The sequence below is a fragment of the Bufo bufo genome, chromosome 5 (assembly GCF_905171765.1).
Source record: "Bufo bufo chromosome 5, aBufBuf1.1, whole genome shotgun sequence".
NCBI classification, from domain to species: domain Eukaryota; kingdom Metazoa; phylum Chordata; class Amphibia; order Anura; family Bufonidae; genus Bufo; species Bufo bufo.
Genome location: NC_053393.1, coordinates 10,483,498 through 10,504,339, shown reverse-complemented (window position 1 = coordinate 10,504,339; position 20,842 = coordinate 10,483,498). Strand labels below are relative to the sequence as shown.

General features: G+C 46.1%; 1 protein-coding gene across 1 annotated transcript in view; it reads right to left on the bottom strand.

Moving 5' to 3' along the window:
* Window positions 1-20,842, bottom strand: part of LOC121002848 (cytochrome P450 2C23-like) — a 327,503-nt gene that overhangs the window by 118,894 nt on the left and 187,767 nt on the right. The window contains exon 6 of the mRNA XM_040434458.1: window positions 8,734-8,875. Within this exon, the coding sequence (XP_040290392.1) occupies window positions 8,734-8,875 (142 nt within the window). The remainder of the gene's footprint in view (window positions 1-8,733; window positions 8,876-20,842) is intronic.

Genomic DNA, 20,842 nt, shown 5'->3' with positions numbered 1-20,842 from the left:
TCAGGATTAATGATGGTCCCTCAGAAGTTGAGGATTTGGAATCTGGTCCATCTTCTTCAGGAGGATTGGACCAGACCCTTCACGGACGACCAGGAACTGCAGCCCTTGCAGTTCGGGCCCTCTATGAAGAATATTTTTCAAGTCCTGAGGGAGCAGTGCCGTGGCAGATGGGCGTAGTTCATGGCAGAGTGTAAAATAATCTGGACTCTGGTAATCCTAGTAACTTTCTTTTCCTAGTTGTATTTTTGTTTTTTTGGTGGTGGGGTTATATGTTGATAGTGTAGGGACTCACAAGACAAAGAGGACCCTTGACGTGGGCTTGTGGGCTGGGGTTATATTGTATGAATTGTCAAATTACATTCGTGTAGTCTAAATTGCGAAATTAGTCAATTTTCATGACTACAAAACTCATATATTTGATTGTATACAACAACCCTCTAATACCTCTTAAAAACCATAACTAAATCGGACCTATTTTATGATTGCATACGCACCCATATGTTGCAATACTTATTCAAAACTTGTTGTTTTTCCCTAGGCATGCCGAAGACTTTAAAGATGCTGTCCAAGGTCCCGGAATCGGAGATTATTCAAGCACATACAACATGATTCCAATAGATGTAGATTATGTATTTTTGGGGTTAAGCTGCTCTGCCCATCCTGTGTCCCTGCAACTGTATACAAACAACAATTCCCAGTCTGGGTTGATATTCTATTGCTCTTATAGGGCATGCTTGGAGTTGTAATTTTTATACAGCTGGATGGAGGAAGGTTGAGCAGCGTTGACTTTACGTTTATTGCCAGCCCGAGTTGTAATGATTCACCCAAAAATAGATGTGTATGACGTTTGGAGTGTAGTGATGTAATTCAAACATGTCATGTTGTATACCGTTTAAATGTTGATGCTCTGCTAATAAAAGGAAACAGATTTTTTGAATCTTTGTATATATTTGGAATGAACATTTTCCAGGGTAAAAATAAAAGTGCTTCATATTCAGCTATCAAATAAAAAAACAAAACATAACATCAAAATTAAATTTCGGATAATTCCCGCATAAAAGGGCCCTGTGTGCTAGGGCCAGCCACATTAGGGGGTGGTGGGTATCGCATCCTTGGTACAGAACAAGGGGGTCGAGGGGCAAAATCATGTTCTTGGGAAAATAGGGGCTGGGAATAAGTTGGTTGCATGGGCTGCTGGTAATATATACTGGGCCCTGGTTGTGCTGATGTGCCAACGCTTAGAGTTAAAGCCCGACAATGTACATTATGGACTGCCCACACTAGCTCTACTGGGTCCATAGGGCTTTTTAGAATGTTGGCTACAGTAGCCATTACCGAAACAAAAATGTCTTGCTTTTCAGCAGACAAAGGTTCTATAAGTGGCGCGAGGCCACTGAGCATCCGTTCTTCCTTGCCCTCAATCCTTCTCTGCCTTAAATTTCTCGAGCACCTGACTTTCAACAATGGCTCGAGTATTTAAGGCAGGTTCGGCAGGCTGTGGTGCGGCCCTTCTCCGCCGTGGTCTCCTTAATAAAGGTTCGGGGCTCGACTGACCCTCAGCCCCAACCTCCACAGCAGAGGACTCCTCCCTCTCTGCCGGATCCAACGTTTGCGACATTTGTGGCTCTTCAGTGGCCAGAGAAGGGGAATCCTGTGGAGCAGCCACACGCTCCTCATCACTGGTCGTAGACTCATGGCCCCTCTGCTCTTCCAGGCTGTCAACGGTGCTGTGGAATGAGAGAGTAATGTAAATAACATTGGTACATATATATCCACATTGTATGAACATATAAGCCACATTTCGTATCCCACACTGGATGACATGGCTCCAGTAGACGTGTCACATATTGATTATCAGGATAAATAATCAATCTGAAAAGGCGTTTGGAAATCCTTATTATGTAATATAGAGCTGCACAAATGGTTGTCCCTTATCGCTATCCTCACCTGTTTATAATGTTAGCCATTTGTGCCGGTCAGATCAGGATAAACAATGGTAGCTGGAATACTTTAGTGAACATTGTGGTGACAAGGCCAGTATATTCACACAAGATGTACCTGGCTTGTGCACTCCAGCCCTAGTTGTATACTAGCCTATAAAACATTACTGGTAAAATGAAAAATATTTTTCAATAAATAAGCCACTACTAATATATTTCGGGACATTTCTAAGCAAACATTCCAAATAATCTAGACATTTCATATTCACGGCCTAAGGTCCAGCACTGGCTTTAAGAAAGCCAGCTGCCGGGTATAAATGTATGGCTTCTTTCTGACGCCTCCATCACCACTTTTGCCCATGGCCTGAACTCGTTCCCGGCGGAACTGATCCCGGCACGACTGCCAGCGAGTCTTTAAGCGTTGGACTGTAGAAATATAACATAACAACAATTGGAACTTCAAAAATGTCATCACACGTATAAAATCACATCACTAAATATGGTTACTACTACATTAAAACCGGTAAATACTTAATTTAATATACCATATACTGGAGATTTAGAAACTTCATAGGCTGAATAACCTGCGAGATAGCAGGATTGTTGTAACCCGGTAATCATAACAGGCTTTAAACATTATTCAGACTTGATATTTTGACATTACAGGGATACACAATATGAAGCTCTAAAGCTGGTTAAAATGTATACCTCTAAGCATGTCCACACATGAAATATATATCAGACTGCAGCAGGCCATGGTTAAAATTGTGGTTTTACAACAGCAGGTGAGCCACAGGTGGCCATGGCTGATGAATAATCAAACAATATATAGTGCTGAGCACTTTTACATTGAAAAAGCAAGTCCTACACAACATCCTCATGGTGCACATTCTAAAAAACACTTACTGATTTACCTGCTTGTGTAATAGACTCCAATATACACCATTGCTTGACAAGTAACAATGACATTATAGGCATTTTACACATAAAAAACATCAACATGGGTTGGCATACCTAATTTTTGGCGTTTTGAGGAACTGGCCTTCTCCCACTCTCTGGGCAACATGTCACGGGTCACCTCGTCCCATGCCCGCTCCTTGCACATGCGGTCGTGATAGGCCTCCGTTCGATTGTCCCAAAGCAGCAAGATCAATTTCTCTGCATCCATCTTGAGAAGCTGCTATCTTGCAAGGCAGACAGGCTGGGGCCGGTTTCAGCACCTGCACATGTGCTCTTGACAAAGTTTGTAAACACAGAACACATGGCAAAAGTAGGCTGGGCCTAGTATTTCTAAATTAGTGATCCGCAAAAAACGGATGACATACGGATGTGTTCCGTATGCATTCCGTTTTTTTTGCGGACCCATTGACTTTAATGGAGCCACGATCCGTGATTTACGGCCAAATATAGGACAAGCTCTATCTTTCAACGGAACGGAAAAACGGAAATACGGAAACGGAATGCATACGGAACACATTCCGTTTTTTTTGCGGAACCATTGAAATAAATGGTTCCGTATACAGACCGTATACGGAACACAGAAAAACGGCCCGTTCACTCGCAAAAAAAACGTTCGTGTGAACTAGGCCTAAGGTTGAGTTCACATCTGTGATGACTTTATTGCTATTCTGTTCTGTCTAGAAAGATGGGGAAAAAAACTGATCCCTCAAAAGAATTCAATAACGGACACAAGCGGAAAACCTTCCATATTTGTCATTTATTGACTTTAGTGTAAAAAAAATATGAAAGCGCTTTTCAGCCATGTTCCAGTGATTTTTAACTGAAAATAACCTAAGGCCTCCTGCACACGACCGTTGTGTGCACCCGTGGCCGTTGTGCCGTTTTCCGTTTTTTTTCGCGGACCCATTGACTTTCAATGGGTCCGTGGAAAAAACGGAAAATGCACCGTTTTGCAGCCGCATCCGTGATCCGTGTTTCATGGCCGTGAAAAAAATATGACCTGTCCTATTTTTTTCACGGCCAACGGTTCACAGACCCATTCAAGTCAATGGGTCCGTGAAAGAACACGGATGCACACAAGATTGGCATCCGTGTCCGTGATCCGTGGCCGTAGGTTACTTTTTATACAGACGGATCCGAAGATCCGTCTGCATAAAGCTTTTTCAAAGCTGAGTTTTCACTTCGTGAAAACTCAGAACCGACAGTATATTCTAACACAGAAGCGTTCCCATGGTGATGGGGACGCTTCTAGTTAGAATACACTACAAACTGTGTACAAGACTGCCCCCTGCTGCCTGGCAGCACCCGATCTCTTACAGGGGGCCGTGATCAGCACAATTAACCCCTTCAGGTGCGGCACCTGAAAGGGTTAATTGTACTATCATATCCCCCTGTAAGAGATCAGGGCTGCCAGGCAGCAGGGGGCAGACCCCCCGCCCCCCCGCCAGTTTGAATATCATTGATGGCCAGTGCGGCCCCCCCCCCCCTCTATTGTAATTATTCGTTGGTGGCACAGTGTGCGCCCCCCCCCCTCCCTCCCTCTATTGTAATAATTTGTTGGTGGCACAGTGTGCGCCCCCCATCGGCCCCCCCTCCCTCTATAGCATTAACAACATTGGTGGCCAGTGTGCGGCCTCCCATCTCCCCCCCCCCCATCATCATTGGTGGCAGCGGAGTTCCGATCGGAGTCCCAGTTTAATCGCTGGGGCTCCGATCGGTAACCATGGCAACCAGGACGCTACTACAGTCCTGGTTGCCATGGTTACATAGCAATAGTACAGTAGTAGAAGATTCATACTTACCGGCTGCTGCGATGTTCGTGTCCGGCCGGGAGCTCCACCTACTGGTAAGTGACAGCCTCAGGTCTGTGCGGCGCATTGCTAAATGAACTGTCACTTACCAGTAGGAGGAGCTCCCGGCCGGACACGAACATCGCCTCTCCCAGGTAAGTATGAATCTTTGCTAGTGACCCGCTGCCACCAATGATCGGGGGGGGGGGGAGATGGGAGGCCGCACACTGGCCACCAATGTTGTTAATGCTATAGAGGGAGGGGGGGGCCGATGGGGGGCGCACACTGTGCCACCAACGATTTATTACAATAGAGGGAGGAAGGGGGGGCGGGGGGGCGCACACTGTGCCACCAACGATTTATTACAATAGAGGGAGGAAGGGGGGGGGCCGCACACTGTGCCACCAACGATTTATTACAATAGAGGGAGGAAGGGGGGGCGGGGGGGCGCACACTGTGCCACCAACGATTTATTACAATAGAGGGAGGAAGGGGGGGGGGGCCGCACACTGTGCCACCAATGTTGTTAATGCTATAGAGGGAGGGGGGGGCCGATGGGGGGCGCACACTGTGCCACCAACGATTTATTACAATAGAGGGAGGAAGGGGGGGCGGGGGGGCGCACACTGTGCCACCAACGATTTATTACAATAGAGGGAGGAAGGGGGGGGGGCCGCACACTGTGCCACCAACGATTTATTACAATAGAGGGAGAAAGGGGGGGCGGGGGGGCGCACACTGTGCCACCAACGATTTATTACAATAGAGGGAGGAAGGGGGGGGGGGCCGCACACTGTGCCACCAACGATTTATTACAATAGATATTCAAACTGGGGAGGGGGGGGGTCTGCCCCCTGCTGCCTGGCAGCCCTGATCTCTTACAGGGGGATATGATAGTACAATTAACCCCTTCAGGTGCGGCACTTGAGGGGTTAATTGTGCTGATCACGGCCCCCTGTAAGAGATCGGGTGCTGCTAGGCAGCAGGGGGCAGTCATGTACACAGTTTGTAGTATATTCTAACTAGAAGCGTCCCCATCACCATGGGAACGCCTCTGTGTTAGAATATACTGTCGGAAATGAGGTTTCACGATCTAACTCATATCCGACAGTATATTCTAACATAGGGGCGTTCCCATGGTGATGGGGACGCTTCAAGTTAAAATATACCATCGGATTGGAGAAAACTCCGATCCGATGGTATAAAAGGGACTCCAGACTTTACATTGAAAGTCAATAGGGACGGATCCGTTTGAAATGGCACCATATTGTGTCAACGTCAAACGGATCCGTCCCCATTGACTTGCATTGTAATTCAGGACGGATCCGTTTGGCTCCGCACGGCCAGGCGGACACCAAAACGACTTTTTTTTCATGTCCGTGGATCCTCCAAAAATCAAGGAAGACCCACGGACGAAAAAACGGTCACGGATCACGGAAAAACGGGACCCGTTTTTGCGGACCGCAAAAAAATACGTTCGTGTGCAGGAGGCCTAACGGGTCTGACGCATCAAATAAACGAGGATCAAAGAGTGTGTTCTTTTTTCTCTATTTTTCTGTTCCTAATGGAACAGAATGGCAGAAAAATAAATGTTGATGTGAATTCAGCCTTTATAATGCCCTATTCACACAGTCAGGCCTCATGCACACGACAGTGTTTTTTCACTGTCAGTGTTTTGGCTTCAGTGGTCCGTGTCCGATTTTGCTTCAGTTGTGTTTCCTTGTGCCTTCCTTTTTTTTTGTCTGACAGGGAAAAAAAAAGGAAGGTTAATGAAAAGTGTAGTTTTATTGCACCAAGGTCTTGCAGAAAAAAACGGACACGGACACGGATGACATACCAGTTGTGCATCCATTTTTTTTGACGGACCCATTGACTTAAATGGGTCCGTTCTCCTTTTTCCACTGACAAGAATAGGACAGGTTATATTTTTTTGACGGACTGGAATCATGGATCACGGACGCGGAGAAAAAACGGAGGACTATAATTTTTTTTCACAGCTCCATAGAAATGAATGGGACCTCCGCTAAACTGTGAAAAATGACGGAATGGACACGGATGCACACAACGGTCGTGTGCATGAGGCCTCAGTGTTAGGTCAGTGATTTCCATCAGTGATTGTGAACCAAAACCAGGTGCGGCTCTAAACACAGAACAGGTGCAGATCTTTACCTTAGGCCCCATTCACACGTCCGCAATTTTCAATCCGCATCTGTTCCGCAATTTTGCGGAACGGGTGCGGACCTATTAATTTCAATGGGGCAGTAAAAGATGCGGATTTACTGTCCGCATCCGCACTTCTGTGATGCGGATCCGCAAAAAAACGGACCATATGGAAAATTGCGGACGTGTGAATGGGGCCTTATACCTTATCTCTGTAGAGGCTCCAATCCTGGTTTGGGCTCACAATCACTGATGAAAATCACTGACGTGTGAGTAAGGCCTTACGTTGTTCCGTCATCCGTGACTGTTTTTTCGTCCGTGGGTCTTCCTTGATTTTTGGAGGATCCACGTACATGAAAAAAAAGTCGTTTTGGTGTCCGCCTGGCCGTGCGGAGTCAAACGGATCCGTCCTGACTTACAATGCAAGTCAATGGGGACGGATCCGTTTGACATTGACACAATATGGTGCAATTGCAAAAGGATCCGTCCCCCATTGACTTTCAATGTAAAGTCAGGAGTCCCTATTATACCATCGGATCGGAGTTTTCTCCAATCCGATGGTATATTTTAACTTGAAGTGTCCCCATCACCATGGGAACGCCTCTATGTTAGAATATACCATCGGATTTGAGTTAGATCGTGAAACTCAGATCCGACAGTATATTCTAACACAGAGGCGTTCCCATGGTGATGGGGACGCTTCAGGTTAGAATATACTAAAAGAACTGTGTACATGACTGCCCCCTGCTGTCTGGCAGGTGCTGCCAGGCAGCAGGGGGCAGACCCCCCCTCCCTCCCCCCCTGTATTTAACTCATTGGTGGCCAGTGCGGCCCCCCTCCCTCCCCTGTATTTAACTCATTGGTGGCCAGTGCGGCCCCCCTCACTCCCCTGTATTTAACTCATTGGTGGCCAGAGCGGCCGGCCCCCCTCCCTCCCTTGTATTTAACACATTGGTTGCCAGTGCTGCCGGGCCCCCCTCCCTCCCTCCCTTGTATTTAACACATTGGTGGCCAGTGCGGCTGGCCCCCCTCCCTCCCTCCCTTGTATTTAATACATTGGTGGCCAGTGCGGCCGGCCCCCCTCCCTCCCTTGTATTTAATACATTGGTGGCCAGTGCGGCTGTCCCCCCTCCCTCCCTTGTATTTAATATATTGGTGGCCAGTGTGGCCGGCCCCCCCTCCCTCCCTCCCTTGTATTTAACACATTGGTGGCCAGTGCGGCTGGCCCCCCTGCCTCCCTTGTATTTAATACATTGGTGGCCAGTGCGGCCGGCCCCCTCCCTCCCTTGTATTTAATACATTGGTGGCCAGTGTGGCCGGCCCCCCCTCCCTCCCTCCCTTGTATTTAACACATTGGTGGCCAGTCCGTTGTCCGTCAAAAAAATAGGACAGGTCATATTTTTTTGACGGACAGGAAACACGGATCACGGATACGGCTGCAAAACGGTGCATTTTCCGATTTTTCCACGGACCCATTGAAAGTCAATGGGTCAGCGAAAAAAAACTGAAAACGGAACAATGGCCGCGGATGCACACAACGGTCGTGTGCATGAGGCCTAAGCCAAATGCACACGTGAACGGCCCGTGGTAACCCAGCCTGGATTCCTGCTGAGAGCAGGAGCGCACGGCGTCATTGGTTGCTATGAAGCCGTGCGCTTCATGCTGCCGCTGCACTACAGTAATACACTCGTATAGATCATACGAGTGTATTACTGTAGTGCAGTGGCAGCATGAAGTGCACGGCTTCATAGCAACCAATGACGCCGTGCGCTCCTGCTCTCAGCAGGAATCCAGGCCGGGATACCATTGACCGTTCACGGCCGTGAAACACGGCCATGTGCATTCGGCCTAAGGTGTAAGCACAGGGTCAGTGATGTCCATACCTTGCACATCTGGATAATGGGCTATTAGCATTAGCATGAATTTTAGGGTGGAAGATGTGGTGTCAATTCCCGCTGCTAAAAGTCCTACCAGGGTCCCGAGTAGACTGAAGTCACAGAAATCTGCATCCACCTCATGTTCCACCTGAGGAAGCAAAGAACATCCAGTCAGGCGTGTAATTATTATACTGGAGTGTCTTTATTATGGTATAAGTAACAGATTAGATGTGGTCTTCTTCAGGACCGGTGTCAGTCCCAGATTCCAGGGCCTGCTAGGCTAAGAGGATCCATTGTGATCTGGGTAAACATTTTCTAAGCTTGTCCAGCAGAAGGCAAAGTAGACAGAAGGCTTGTAGGTTATAACTTATAATCATTCTTACTAGAAAAGAAATGATTAGTCCATGTGTTGACTTCATGCCGGACTCTTGTATCTACACAGCATCTGAACAAGCAGAGCCTTTCCCTCACTCCTTGTCTTCTCATTTATTGTGGATTGTGGACAATGTGGGTCCACAATCCACAGCAGTATTATTTTCAAACTAAAATGTTGGAAAAAGTGTTTCTACACACAGACACATGTCATAGGAGCTCAGCTAAGCTGTTGTCAGAAAGTTCAAACGGTCTGCCAGCAGAACATTTAAACGCATGGACCTCCCTGGACCCCTTCATTCTAGCACCTCAGCTCTTTCTTCCATGTCAGGCTTTGCTGACTACAGCAGTGATGTGTCCTTATATCACATGTGACAGCTGCCGTCAGTCGTTTAGTGCCATTTACTTCTGAGGCTGATTGCCCTCAGTGGTCACATGCTATACAGGGACACGTCTGTTACGAGGAAATGGGATCTCGCCTGTTTCTTGATAACCTTGTTTGAAGTTGTTGCTATGTCTTACAACTGAATCTGGTTCTGTTATCAATTAGCTTAGTCTGGTGTTTTCTGGGAGGGTTTTAAATATTTGCCTATAAATATAATTCGTTTCTGTACCTTTTTGCTGTGCTTAGGGATAGCTCTGTGTATTTTCTTTCCAGTTTCTTGATCTAAAGTCTATATTACACTAGCTACTCCTGCAGGTGATTGTCGGGATGGAAGTGCTCCTTCTCGCCAATTGCCTACTCGCTAGTGGCAGAGAACGCTGCTATTACATGCAGTAATCTCCTCCACAGCATGGAGGGCAGGGCATAAAAGGGGGTAAATGCCGTTTAAGAGATATTCCCTTTCCAGATGCAAAGGCAGCTACTAAAGACACCAATCTCCCGAACTGGAAACCATATGAATGCTGCATACAGCCGAATAGGAAAAGCCATATGAAAGGTTTACACTCCTAGCAGTCGAACTGGAACAGCATACAATCCCCCCAAGAAGGAGACCAAGCTCTGTGTTGAGGGTAAAGCAGTGGTCAGCCAGAGCTGTGTGTTTATTGTTCTTATATACACATTGTTACACATTAGTACCACCCACAGGGTTTTGTAAAACAACCAGTAACCCCGTACAATACACTCAGACACTCCCACACAAAATCCTCCCCTCTGCCTGTGATACAATTACCTTACACAATGGGTTAATGTAATTATCACAGGCAGGAGAATACACCGTTTTACACAATGTCTTCTGTCCTGGAGACAATTGGGAAGTAATCCAATTTATCTCCAAGGGCAGAGGCAAAACTCCATTAGCCACATGGTAGCAAAAGACAATAAAAGACATAAGAATATTTAACTGTGCAGCTATTGCATAAAACATAGACATTTAACATATCCCCAGATGGCTTGGATCTGAGCGCTCAATATATCCGAACAGTGCTCAGATGCCACAAACACATTCAAATCGGCATGGGGTTTAAGTTTAGCATGGGCTGATGAGAGGGCCCATAATCCTGGGGCAAGAGGCTGGCAACCAGGCTTCTCCAGCACCCAGTGGCGAGGTTGGTTTTGCCACAATCATTATGCCATCTCTCATCCCCATACTGTCTAGTTATTTGCCAGCATCAGATTGTGATTAGACAGGACAGACATGGCGCCGGCAAGTCATGATCTTTAAAGGGGTTATCCAATACAATATACAAATGTCCCCCATATGCCTGGCCTCTTACAGGGAATATACTTACCCTGCTCCCTGCGCCACTTCTGGTCCCCCACACCGCTGCTGCTGCTTCTCCCCGTGCGTGGATGAAAACATCCGGTGTCGGGGGGGGGGGGGGGGGGGAAAGCAGCCAATCACACACGGGACGAGCCTCCCCTCCGCAATGCTAAGGAGACTCGTCCCCGTCCCCACCTGACATTGGCTTCTCCTCCCTGACACAGTATCTTTTCATCCGCGTCCGGGGAGAAGCAGCAGCGGCAGTGGGGGGACCAAGAGCAGCGCAGAGAGTGGGGTAAGTATATTCACTGTGAGGGGCTCGGCATATGGGGGACATTTTTATAGTATTGGAAAACCCTTTTAAGCATGTTGATCACAATTGCCCAATGAACAAGCGTTTTGTCGCTCATCGGGTAATCGTGGCAACAATTACCCATGGCTAACGAGTGGTACTACGAATTTTCGTTAGTGATCATCTGGCAGAAAATATATCAGTGTAATACAGGCTTAATTCTATTGGCTTAGTTTTGGTTCATCCTGGAATTTCTGGTCCCACAGTCTTATTGTTGTATTTATTGTAGTTGTGTTTGCTGTGGGTTCAGCTTTCCGTTTGTTTTTCTGTGATTTGATATTCTTGTTTTTTTTTTGTTGGACTTACCACTTACCACTTCAGGGTCATTTTTACATTTTTTTACCTATATTTAACCCTTTTTATCTGTAATCTACTGCCTTCTCCATCAGTCCCATTGTTGGACTCCATTTCCCTCTTCTGTCCTCTTCATTCAGGTTTATTTTATCAGTAAGTGTGTTATTCTGTATTTGTTGCCTGTCAATCTGATACATAGTTTATCTTTTCTTTAAAATTTGGATCCCCTTATTAAATTCTGATTTACTCAAGTCTTGGGAGGTTTCTGAGTACCAAGAGCTATTGATGGGATCATGGGAAAGGTAACTGCTATAAGGTGAAGTCATGTTGTGTAGTCTAGCATCATTACACGTCTTCACTGCAGCCAAGACACGATGTGCTGCCTGTAGTGACGGGAGGATAGGAGCAGTGGAGTGGGAATGAAAGGTGTTTGGGAAGGTAAATATATATATATATATATATATATATATATACACTGCTCCAAAAAATAAAGGGAACACAAAAAAACCACATCCTAGATCTGAATTAATTAAATATTCTTCTGAAATACTTTGTTCTTTACATAGTTGAATGTGCTGACAACAAAATCACACAAAAATAAAAAAATGGAAATCAAATTTTTCAACCCATGGAGGTCTGGATTTGGAGTCACACTCAAAATTAAAGTGGAAAAACACACTACAGGCTGATCCAACTTTGATGTAATGTCCTTAAAACAAGTCAAAATGAGGCTCAGTAGTGTGTGTGGCCTCCACGTGCCTGTATGACCTCCCTACTACGCCTGTGCATGCTCCTGATGAGGTGGCGGACGGTCTCCTGAGGGATCTCCTCCCAGACCTGGACTAAAGCATCTGCCAACTCCTGGACAGTTCGTGGTGCAACGTGACGTTGGTGGATAGAGCGAGACATGATGTCTCAGATGTGCTCAATTGGATTCAGGTCTGGGGAACTGGCGGGCCAGTCTATAGCATCAATGCCTTTGTCTTGCAGGAACTGCTGACACACTCCAGCCACATGAGGTCTAGCATTGTCTTGCATTAGGAGGAACCCAGGGCCAACCGCACCAGCATATGGTCTCACAAGGGGTCTGAGGATCTCATCTCGGTACCTAATGGCAGTCAGGCTACCTCTGGCGAGCACATGGAGGGCTGTGCGGCCCTCCAAAGAAATGCCACCTCACATCATTACTGACCCAATGCCAAACCGGTCATGCTGGAGGATGTTGCAGGCAGCAGAACGTTCTCCACAGCGTCTCCAGACTCTGTCACGTCTGTCACATGTGCTCAGTGTGAACCTGCTTTCATCTGTGAAGAGCACAGGGTGCCAGTGGCGAATTTGCCAATCTTGGTGTTCTCTGGCAAATGCCAAATGTCCTGCACGGTGTTGGGCTGTAAGTACAAACCCCCACCTGTGGACGTCGGGCCCTCATATCACCCTCATGAAGTCTGTTTCTGACCGTTTGAGCAGACACATGCACATTTGTGGCCTGCTGGAGGTCATTTTGCAGGGCTCTGGCAGTGCTCCTCCTGTTCCTTCTTGCACAAAGGCGGAGGTAGCGGTCAGGCTGCTGGGTTGTTGCCCTCCTACGGCCTCCTCCACGTCTCCTGATGTACTGGGCTGTCTCCTGGTAGCGCCTCCATGCTCTGGACACTACGCTGACAGACATAGCAAACCTTCTTGCCACAGCTCGCATTGATGTGCCATCCTGGATAAGCTGCACTACCTGAGCCACTTGTGCGGGTTGTAGACTCCGTCTCATGCTACCACTAGAGTGAAAGCACCGCCAGCATTCAAAAGTGACCAAAACATCAGCCAGGAAGCATAGGAACTGAGAAGTGGTCTGTGATCACCACCTGCAGAACCACTCCTTATTGGGGGTGTCTTGCTAATTGCCTATAATTTCCACCTGTTGTCTATCCCATTTGCACAACAGCATGTGAAATTGATTGTCACTCAGTGTTGCTTCCTAAGTGGACAGTTTGATTTCACAGAAGTGTGATTGACTTGGAGTTACATTGTGTTGTTTAAGTGTTCCCTTTATTTTTTTGAGCAGTGTATATACACATACAGGTGAAACTGGAAAAATTAGAATATTGTGCAAAAGTTCATTTATTTCAGTAATGCAACTTAAAAGGTGAAACTAATATATGAGATAGACTCATTACATGCAAAGCGAGATATTTTAAGCCTTTATTTGTTACTAGACATTAAGCCAGTTATAATAACGGCCGCTAGAACAGTAGTGTATAAACATTCGTAAAAACAGTCTACTGTACAATACCTGAATCAGATATTCAGGAAAAAGGTATTTTTTAACCTCTTGAAATTTTTCTATAAAATTTATTTATACACAACATTTCTTGTAAATAATCTATCTGAATTTGGCAACAGTTTGCCTTGTTCAGGACCATCTACAACCTTTACAACCACATCTGAAAAAGTTCTAACTCTAGATAATGCAACATATAACTGACCGTGGCAGAATACTGGTTCTGGCAAGTAAATGCCAACTTTTTCTAAGGTTTGCCCCTGAGCTTTTTTAATTGTCATGGCAAAGGCTAATGCAACTGGAAATTGTCATCTTCTTAAGGTAAATGGCAAATTAGTAGAGGATGGAGCTAAATCAATACGTGGAATAAAGACCATGTCCCCTTCCGCTGAACCTGTTATTACTTGAGCAATAATGAGGTTTCTTTTCAAGTCTTTAACAAAGAGGCGGCTTCCATTGCACAATCCTCTTTTAGTGTTTATATTTCCGAGCAGCATAATTATTGCTCCCTTTTTAAGGTTCAGTTTATGCCTCGGCATTCCTGTTGGAGTTAACTCATTAATAAACTCAATAGCATAGTTCTGCATATCTTCCTCAGTTGAGTCATCAATTGAGTTTGAGCTAAGGAATGTCCCAGTATCTCCTTCCAAAATGTTTAGCACCTCTTCATTTATGCTATCAACATCAGAGTTCTTTGGGCAAAGAATAATTTTTTTTGTTATCTTTGAGACATCAGCAACTAAAATTCTTTCTCCAAAAAAGTTATTGACAATATTTCCTGTACATAAAATTTTTGAAGGGATTTCAATTATGCCTTCAGGCAAACCGTCAATATGTGGTGTATCACCAGTGCCAACTTGGATCAACCAATTGCTGAATTCAGTATCAACTGAACGGATATTGTTTGTAAGGTTAAGTATTTGGAAGTTTTGCCACAGTTTATTATACTTTATACATGCTTCAACAATTTTTGTCCGGTCACCATGAAGAACCACTGGAAGTGTTTGCCGAAAATCTCCACCAAGTAATAAAACTTTTCCTCCAAAGGGTTTCTGGTTATACATTATTTATTTTAGCAGTTTGTCAACCACTGTAAGAGCAATAGACGGGGCCATTGTACACTCATCCCAAATGAGCACTGTAGATGATCTCAAATTTTCAGCATCAGCAGAATTGAGACGCATATTTGATATTGAGTTCTCAACTATCGGAACAGGTAATTTGAACTGAGAGTGGTATGTTCTTCCACCCTCAAGAAGATTGGCTGCTATACCTGTTGAGGCTACAGGGAGTGCAATGTTACCTTCTCCACGAACTGTGCTGAGAAGGGTTTTGTAAAGATACGTTTTACCACTACCTCCTGGACCATCCAAGAAAAAACAACGGTTGCAAAGATTGTCATTTTTGCTTGCAGACAATATTTTTTCTGAAGCTTTTTTGTTCTCTGTTTAATGTTTTCTCCATTTCTTCAGCTCTGTATTTTTGTAATTCCTTATCATACATATTCCAAAGTTGATTAGTATTTGGCATTGTGGAAGGCAATCCAAAATCTTCACAGTTTTTGCCATGTAGTACCAGAATGTTGGCTATTTCTTTAAGTGCGATCTTACGACAAATTGTACAATCATCATTGTGTTGTTTATGTTTGTGAACTAAATCTTCAATGCGATATAGCTCATATTTTAGAAAAAGTGCATTCGTATTTGGTAATGAAGCAAAAACGCAGACATATGCAAATAATTCCCTAAGTTGTTTAGGCCAGTGTTTCCCAACCAGTGTGCCTCCAGCTGTTGCAAAACTACAACTCCCAGCATGCCCGGACAGCCTTTGGCTGTGCGGGCATGCTGGGAGTTGTAGTTTTGCAACAGCTTGAGGCACACTGGTTGGGAAACACTGGTTGAGGCATTGTAAAGTGGACAGCATCTTCCAGAGTGTTCTCCCACACATCGTCATCATTAATGAGTCCTTTTGCTTTTGCAGCCTCTTGGAAAGTGGGATAGACATTACCATGTACCGTTCTCAGATCTTCAAAGGATACTGCACCAGCCACATGCAGCAATAGTAGACACAGACAGTAACGCTCTGCATCTGATATCAAGTTGACAGAATACATTTGTCCAATATTTTTTTCTGCACCACGTTGACGCAATTTCCAACAACAATTTTGAGAGTCAAACACATAATGCAAAGGAATGTCCGAATATAATATATTCTTTTCTTCCTCTTTTTGTTGATTCAATTTCAACCAAGCTGTCAATTGAGTATCACGGTTTAAAGCTCTCTGTACCGCTGTGGTAATGTCATTTGGTTTGAAAAAAACTAATTGTTCTTCAGGCAGATGCACCGCTAACCTATGGATGGTATGGGATTGATAATGCATTTCAAACCCATGCAAACGCCATGCTGCTTCTGGAGCACTGACATACCTAGAATTAATAAAGGTCTTTATTTCATCATGATCCAAAGTATCTTGTTCTTGAATGACAACATTTGCACAATCATGACCTTTTGTACGCATATTTAAAAAGGTATTTGACACTTTTCACTGATGCACAAACTTCCACATTAATGTGGCAATTGTACTTCAACGCTAAGTAAGGATTATATGGTACAACCCAAGAATTATCAATATTCTTTCCGTTAAGAATTATAGTTTGGCTTGTATTTCTTCTCTTGTACTTTGGATAGCCATTGCTATTAGCAATAGTTTTTTGTTGAAATTCCTTCGGAAAATCCTTACAGCATTTGTCATTTGTCATACATGGAGAATTAGGATTGAGTGCTAATTCTTCTCGTTGCACAGGCACTGCAGCATGTAGTCGCTCATGTGTGCCAGGCTGCCCAGAGGTAAGGACAAGCTGTCCTCTGTGGGAGGCGTATCGCCATCGTCCTGCGTTTCCCCCCAGCCACGCACCAGTGATGGGCCCGAGCTGCGTTGGATGCCACCCCGCTGTGAACATGCTTCATCCCCATCTTCCTCATCCTCCAGTAGTGGGCCCTGGCTGGCCAAATTTGTACCTGGCCTCTGCTGTTGCAAAAATCCTCTTTCTGAGCCACTTCTAAAAGACTGGCCTGAAAGTGTTAGAGATGACCCCTCTTCCTCCTCCTCGTCCTCCTGGGCCACATCCTCTTCCATCATCGCCCTAAGTGTTTTCTCAAGGAGACATAGAAGTGGTATTGTAACGCTGATAACGGCGTCTTCGCCACTGGCCATGTTGGTGGAGTACTCGAAACAGCGCAACAGGGCACACAGGTCTCGCATGGAGGCCCAGTCATTGGTGGGGAAGTGGTGCTGTTCCGCAGTGCGACTCACCCGTGCGTGCTGCAGCTGAAAATCCACTATGGCCTGCTGCTGCTCGCACAGTCTGTCCAACATGTGCAAGGTGGAGTTCCACCTGGTGGGCACGTCGCATATGAGGCGGTGAGCGGGAAGGCCGAAGTTACGCTGTAGAGCAGACAGCCGAGCTGCGGCATGATGAGAACGTGGAAGCGCGCACAGACGGCCCGCACTTTACGCAGCAGCTCTGACATGTCGGGGTAGTTGAGGCTCACTGGCAGCAACCACTCGTCGGTCTGTTGTTCTATACCCCGCCATAACTCCTGCGCGGTGTGGGGCCTGTCCCCCAAACACATCAGTTTCAGAACGGCCTGCTGACGTTTACCCCTGGATGTGCTGAAGTTGGTGGTGAAGGTCTGTCGCTGACCGGATGAGGAGGTGGTAGAAGAGGAGGAGGAAGCCGAGTAGGAAGAGGAGGCAACAGGAGGCAAAGAATGATGCCCTGCGATCCTTGGCGGCGGAAGGATGTGCACCAAACAGCTCTCCGCCTGGGGCTCAGCCGCCACTACATTTAACCAGTGTCCAGTTAGGGAGATATAGCGTCCCTGGCCATGCTTACTGGTCCATGTATCTGTGGTTAGGTGGACCTTGCCACAGATGGCGTTGCGCAGTGGACACTTGTGTAGGGAGGGCACGGCTCTCCTGGAGAAGTAGTGGCGGCTGGGAACGACGTACTGTGGGACAGCAAGTGACATGAGCTGTTTGAAGCTGTCCGTCTCCACCAGCCTGAATGACAGTGTGGCGAAACCACCCTCGCCACTGGGTTTTGGAGAGGACTGGCTGCTAGCCTCTTGCCCCTGGATTATGGGCCATATACTAACTTTTAAACCCCTGAACCGATTCAAGTGAATTTTGGATAGGTTTGTCCCCAAGTTATACTGTTTAAATTGATGTTAGTTATATGTATGGCCAATGTAAACTCACAAAGTTGTAACAATTTATAATAAGTGTAACTTGTCAGCTTGGGAGGAAATGCTGGGTGTGTTTCTATTGTGCCATTGTCCCATTGTGTGTTTAAAGGGTGATGTCTGTCCTATTGTCTGCACATGTGTATTGGTGACTTCTCTTTGTCTTGAGAGATAATTGGATTACGCCTCGGGTGTCTCGAGGGCAGAGAGGAGGAAACCATGATGCATTGTGGGGATGTGTTGTGTCTGTGTGTCCTAAGTGCTGTTTATCTATCCTATGTCACAGTCTTCATTCTGGTCCCCTAGGGGCGTGTACACCAGATGGGCTGTACTTACATTGTATGTGTTGTAAATTACTGATTGGTTGCATTTCAAACCCCTGTGGGCAGTACTATGTTTGTGGTTTATGAATAAAAGAGGCTGTACGTGAAGTACAGTCAGACCACTGTTTGACCCTCAACACGGAGCCTTGTCTCGTTATTGGGGGGATTCACTGTATGCTGTTAGAAGACCGATTGCCAGGATTGTATGCTTTTCCTGTTCGTCTGCTAGCAGCTATTCGTGAGGTTCCAGTTTGGAGTGCTACTTTGTATCCAGTTCGGGAGGTTGGTGTATCCTGCAGTAGCTGTGCCTGTCTCTCAGAAAGTGGCTTATCGCCTGAACGGATTTTAACCCCTTGTCTGCTGAAACGGTCCGTTACAGACAGCATTTCAAAGGCCAGCAGTTTAGAAATGCTGGCATTCAGGGCCAGGGATCGAGGGTGGCTAGGTGGGAATTTACGCTTTCTCTCAAAGGTTTGTGAGATGGAGAGCTGAACGCTTCCGTGTGACATGGTGGAGATGCTTGGTGATGGAGGTGGTGTTGTTGGTGGCACATCCTCTGTTTGCTGGGCGGCAGGTGCCAACATTCCTCCAGAGGCGGAGGAAGAGGCCGAGGCAGCAGTAGAAGAGGGAGCAGGAGGGGTCTGAGCCCTTTCTTGGTTTTGAAGGTGCTTACTTCACTGCAGCCCGTGTCTCGCATGTAGATGCCTGGTCATGCAGGTTGTGCGAAGGTTCAGACCGTTAATGCCTTGCTTCAGGCTCTGATGGCACAGCGTGCAAACCACTCGGGTCTTGTCATCAGCACATTGTGTGAAGAAGTGCCATGCCATTGAACTCCTTGAAGCTGCCTTTGGTGTGCTCGGTCCCTGTTGACGATGGCCAGTAGCAGGCGAACTGTTTTGGCGACGGCTGCTCTGCTTTTGCACCCTGCTCCCGCTTTTGCTACGCTGTTGGTTCGGTCTCACCACTGCCTCTTCCTCCGAACTCTGAAAGTCAGTGGCACGACCATCATTCCATGTGGGGTCTAGGACCTCATCGTCCCCTGCATCGTCTTCCACCCAGTCTTTCTCCCTGACCTCCTTTTCGGTCTGCACACTGCAGAAAGACGCAGCAGTTGGCACCAGTGTTTCGTCATCATCAGAGACGTGCTGAGGTGGTATTCCCATGTCCTCATCAGGAAACATAAGTGGTTGTGCGTCAATGCATTCTATGTCTTCCACCCATGGGGAAGGGCTAGGTGGATGCCCTTGGGAAACCCTGCCAGCAGAGTCTTCAAACAGCATAAGAGACTGCTGCATGACTTGAGGCTCAGACAGGTTCCCCGATATGCACGGGGGTGATGTGACAGACTGATGGGCATATGTTTCAGGCACCACCTGTGCGCTTTCTGCAGAAGACTGGGTGGGAGATAATGTGAACGTGCTGGATCCACTGTCGGCCACCCAATTGACTAGCGCCTGTACTTGCTCAGGCCTTACCATCCTTAGAACGGCATTAGGCCCGACCAAATATCGCTGTAGATTCTGGCGGCTACTGGGACCTGAGGTAGTAGGTTCAGTAGGACGTGTAGCTGTGGCAGAACGGCCACGTCCTCTCCCAGCACCAGAGGCTTCACCAACACCACGACCATGACCGCTTCCCTTATTGCTTCCCTTATTAGATGTTTGCCTCATAGTTAGCGTTCATAAAGCAAAGTAAAAAGTGGTTAAGTATGTTAAAAATAATTAACCGCCAAAATAAACCCTGATGTAGGGTATTGCACTATATTTTTTTTTAAACTCTATATGACAGCGGTATTTGTGGCCTAAATGTGACACTCACTTATGCACGTCTTATCCCAGATGTGCAGTATATCAGAGGTTTTTTTTCACCCCAGCAACCAAAAAGCCGTATTTCTGGCCTAAATGTGACAGTCACTTATGCATGTGTAATCCCAGATGTGCAGTATATGAGAGACTTTTTTCACCTCAGTATGCCAAAGCCGTATTTCTGTCCTAAATGTGACAGTCACTTATGCACGTGTAATCCCAGATGTGCAGTATATCAGAGGGTTTTTTCGCCCTAACCAAAAAGCTGTATTTCTGTCCTAAATGTGACAGTGACTTATGCTTGTTTAATCCAAGATGTGCAGTATATTAGAGGTTTTTTTCACGCTAACCAAAAAGCTGTATTTCTGTTCTAAATGTGACAGTGACTTATGCACGTGTAATCCCAAATGTGCAGTATATGAGAGGCTTTTTTCACCCCAGTATGCTAAAGCTGTATTTATGGCCTAAATGTGACAGTCACTTATGAACGCGTAATCCCAGATGCACAGTATATTAGAGGGTTTTTTCACCCTAACCATAAAGCTGTATTTCTGTCCTAAATGTCACAGTGACTTATGCTTGTCTAATACCACATGTACAGTATATTAGAGGGTTTTTTCACGCTAACCAAAAAGCTGTATTTCTGTCCTAAATGTGACAGTGACTTATGCATGTGTAATCCCAGATGTGCAGTATATTAGAGGGTTTTTTCACCCTAACCAAAAAGCTGAATTTCTGTCCTAAATGTG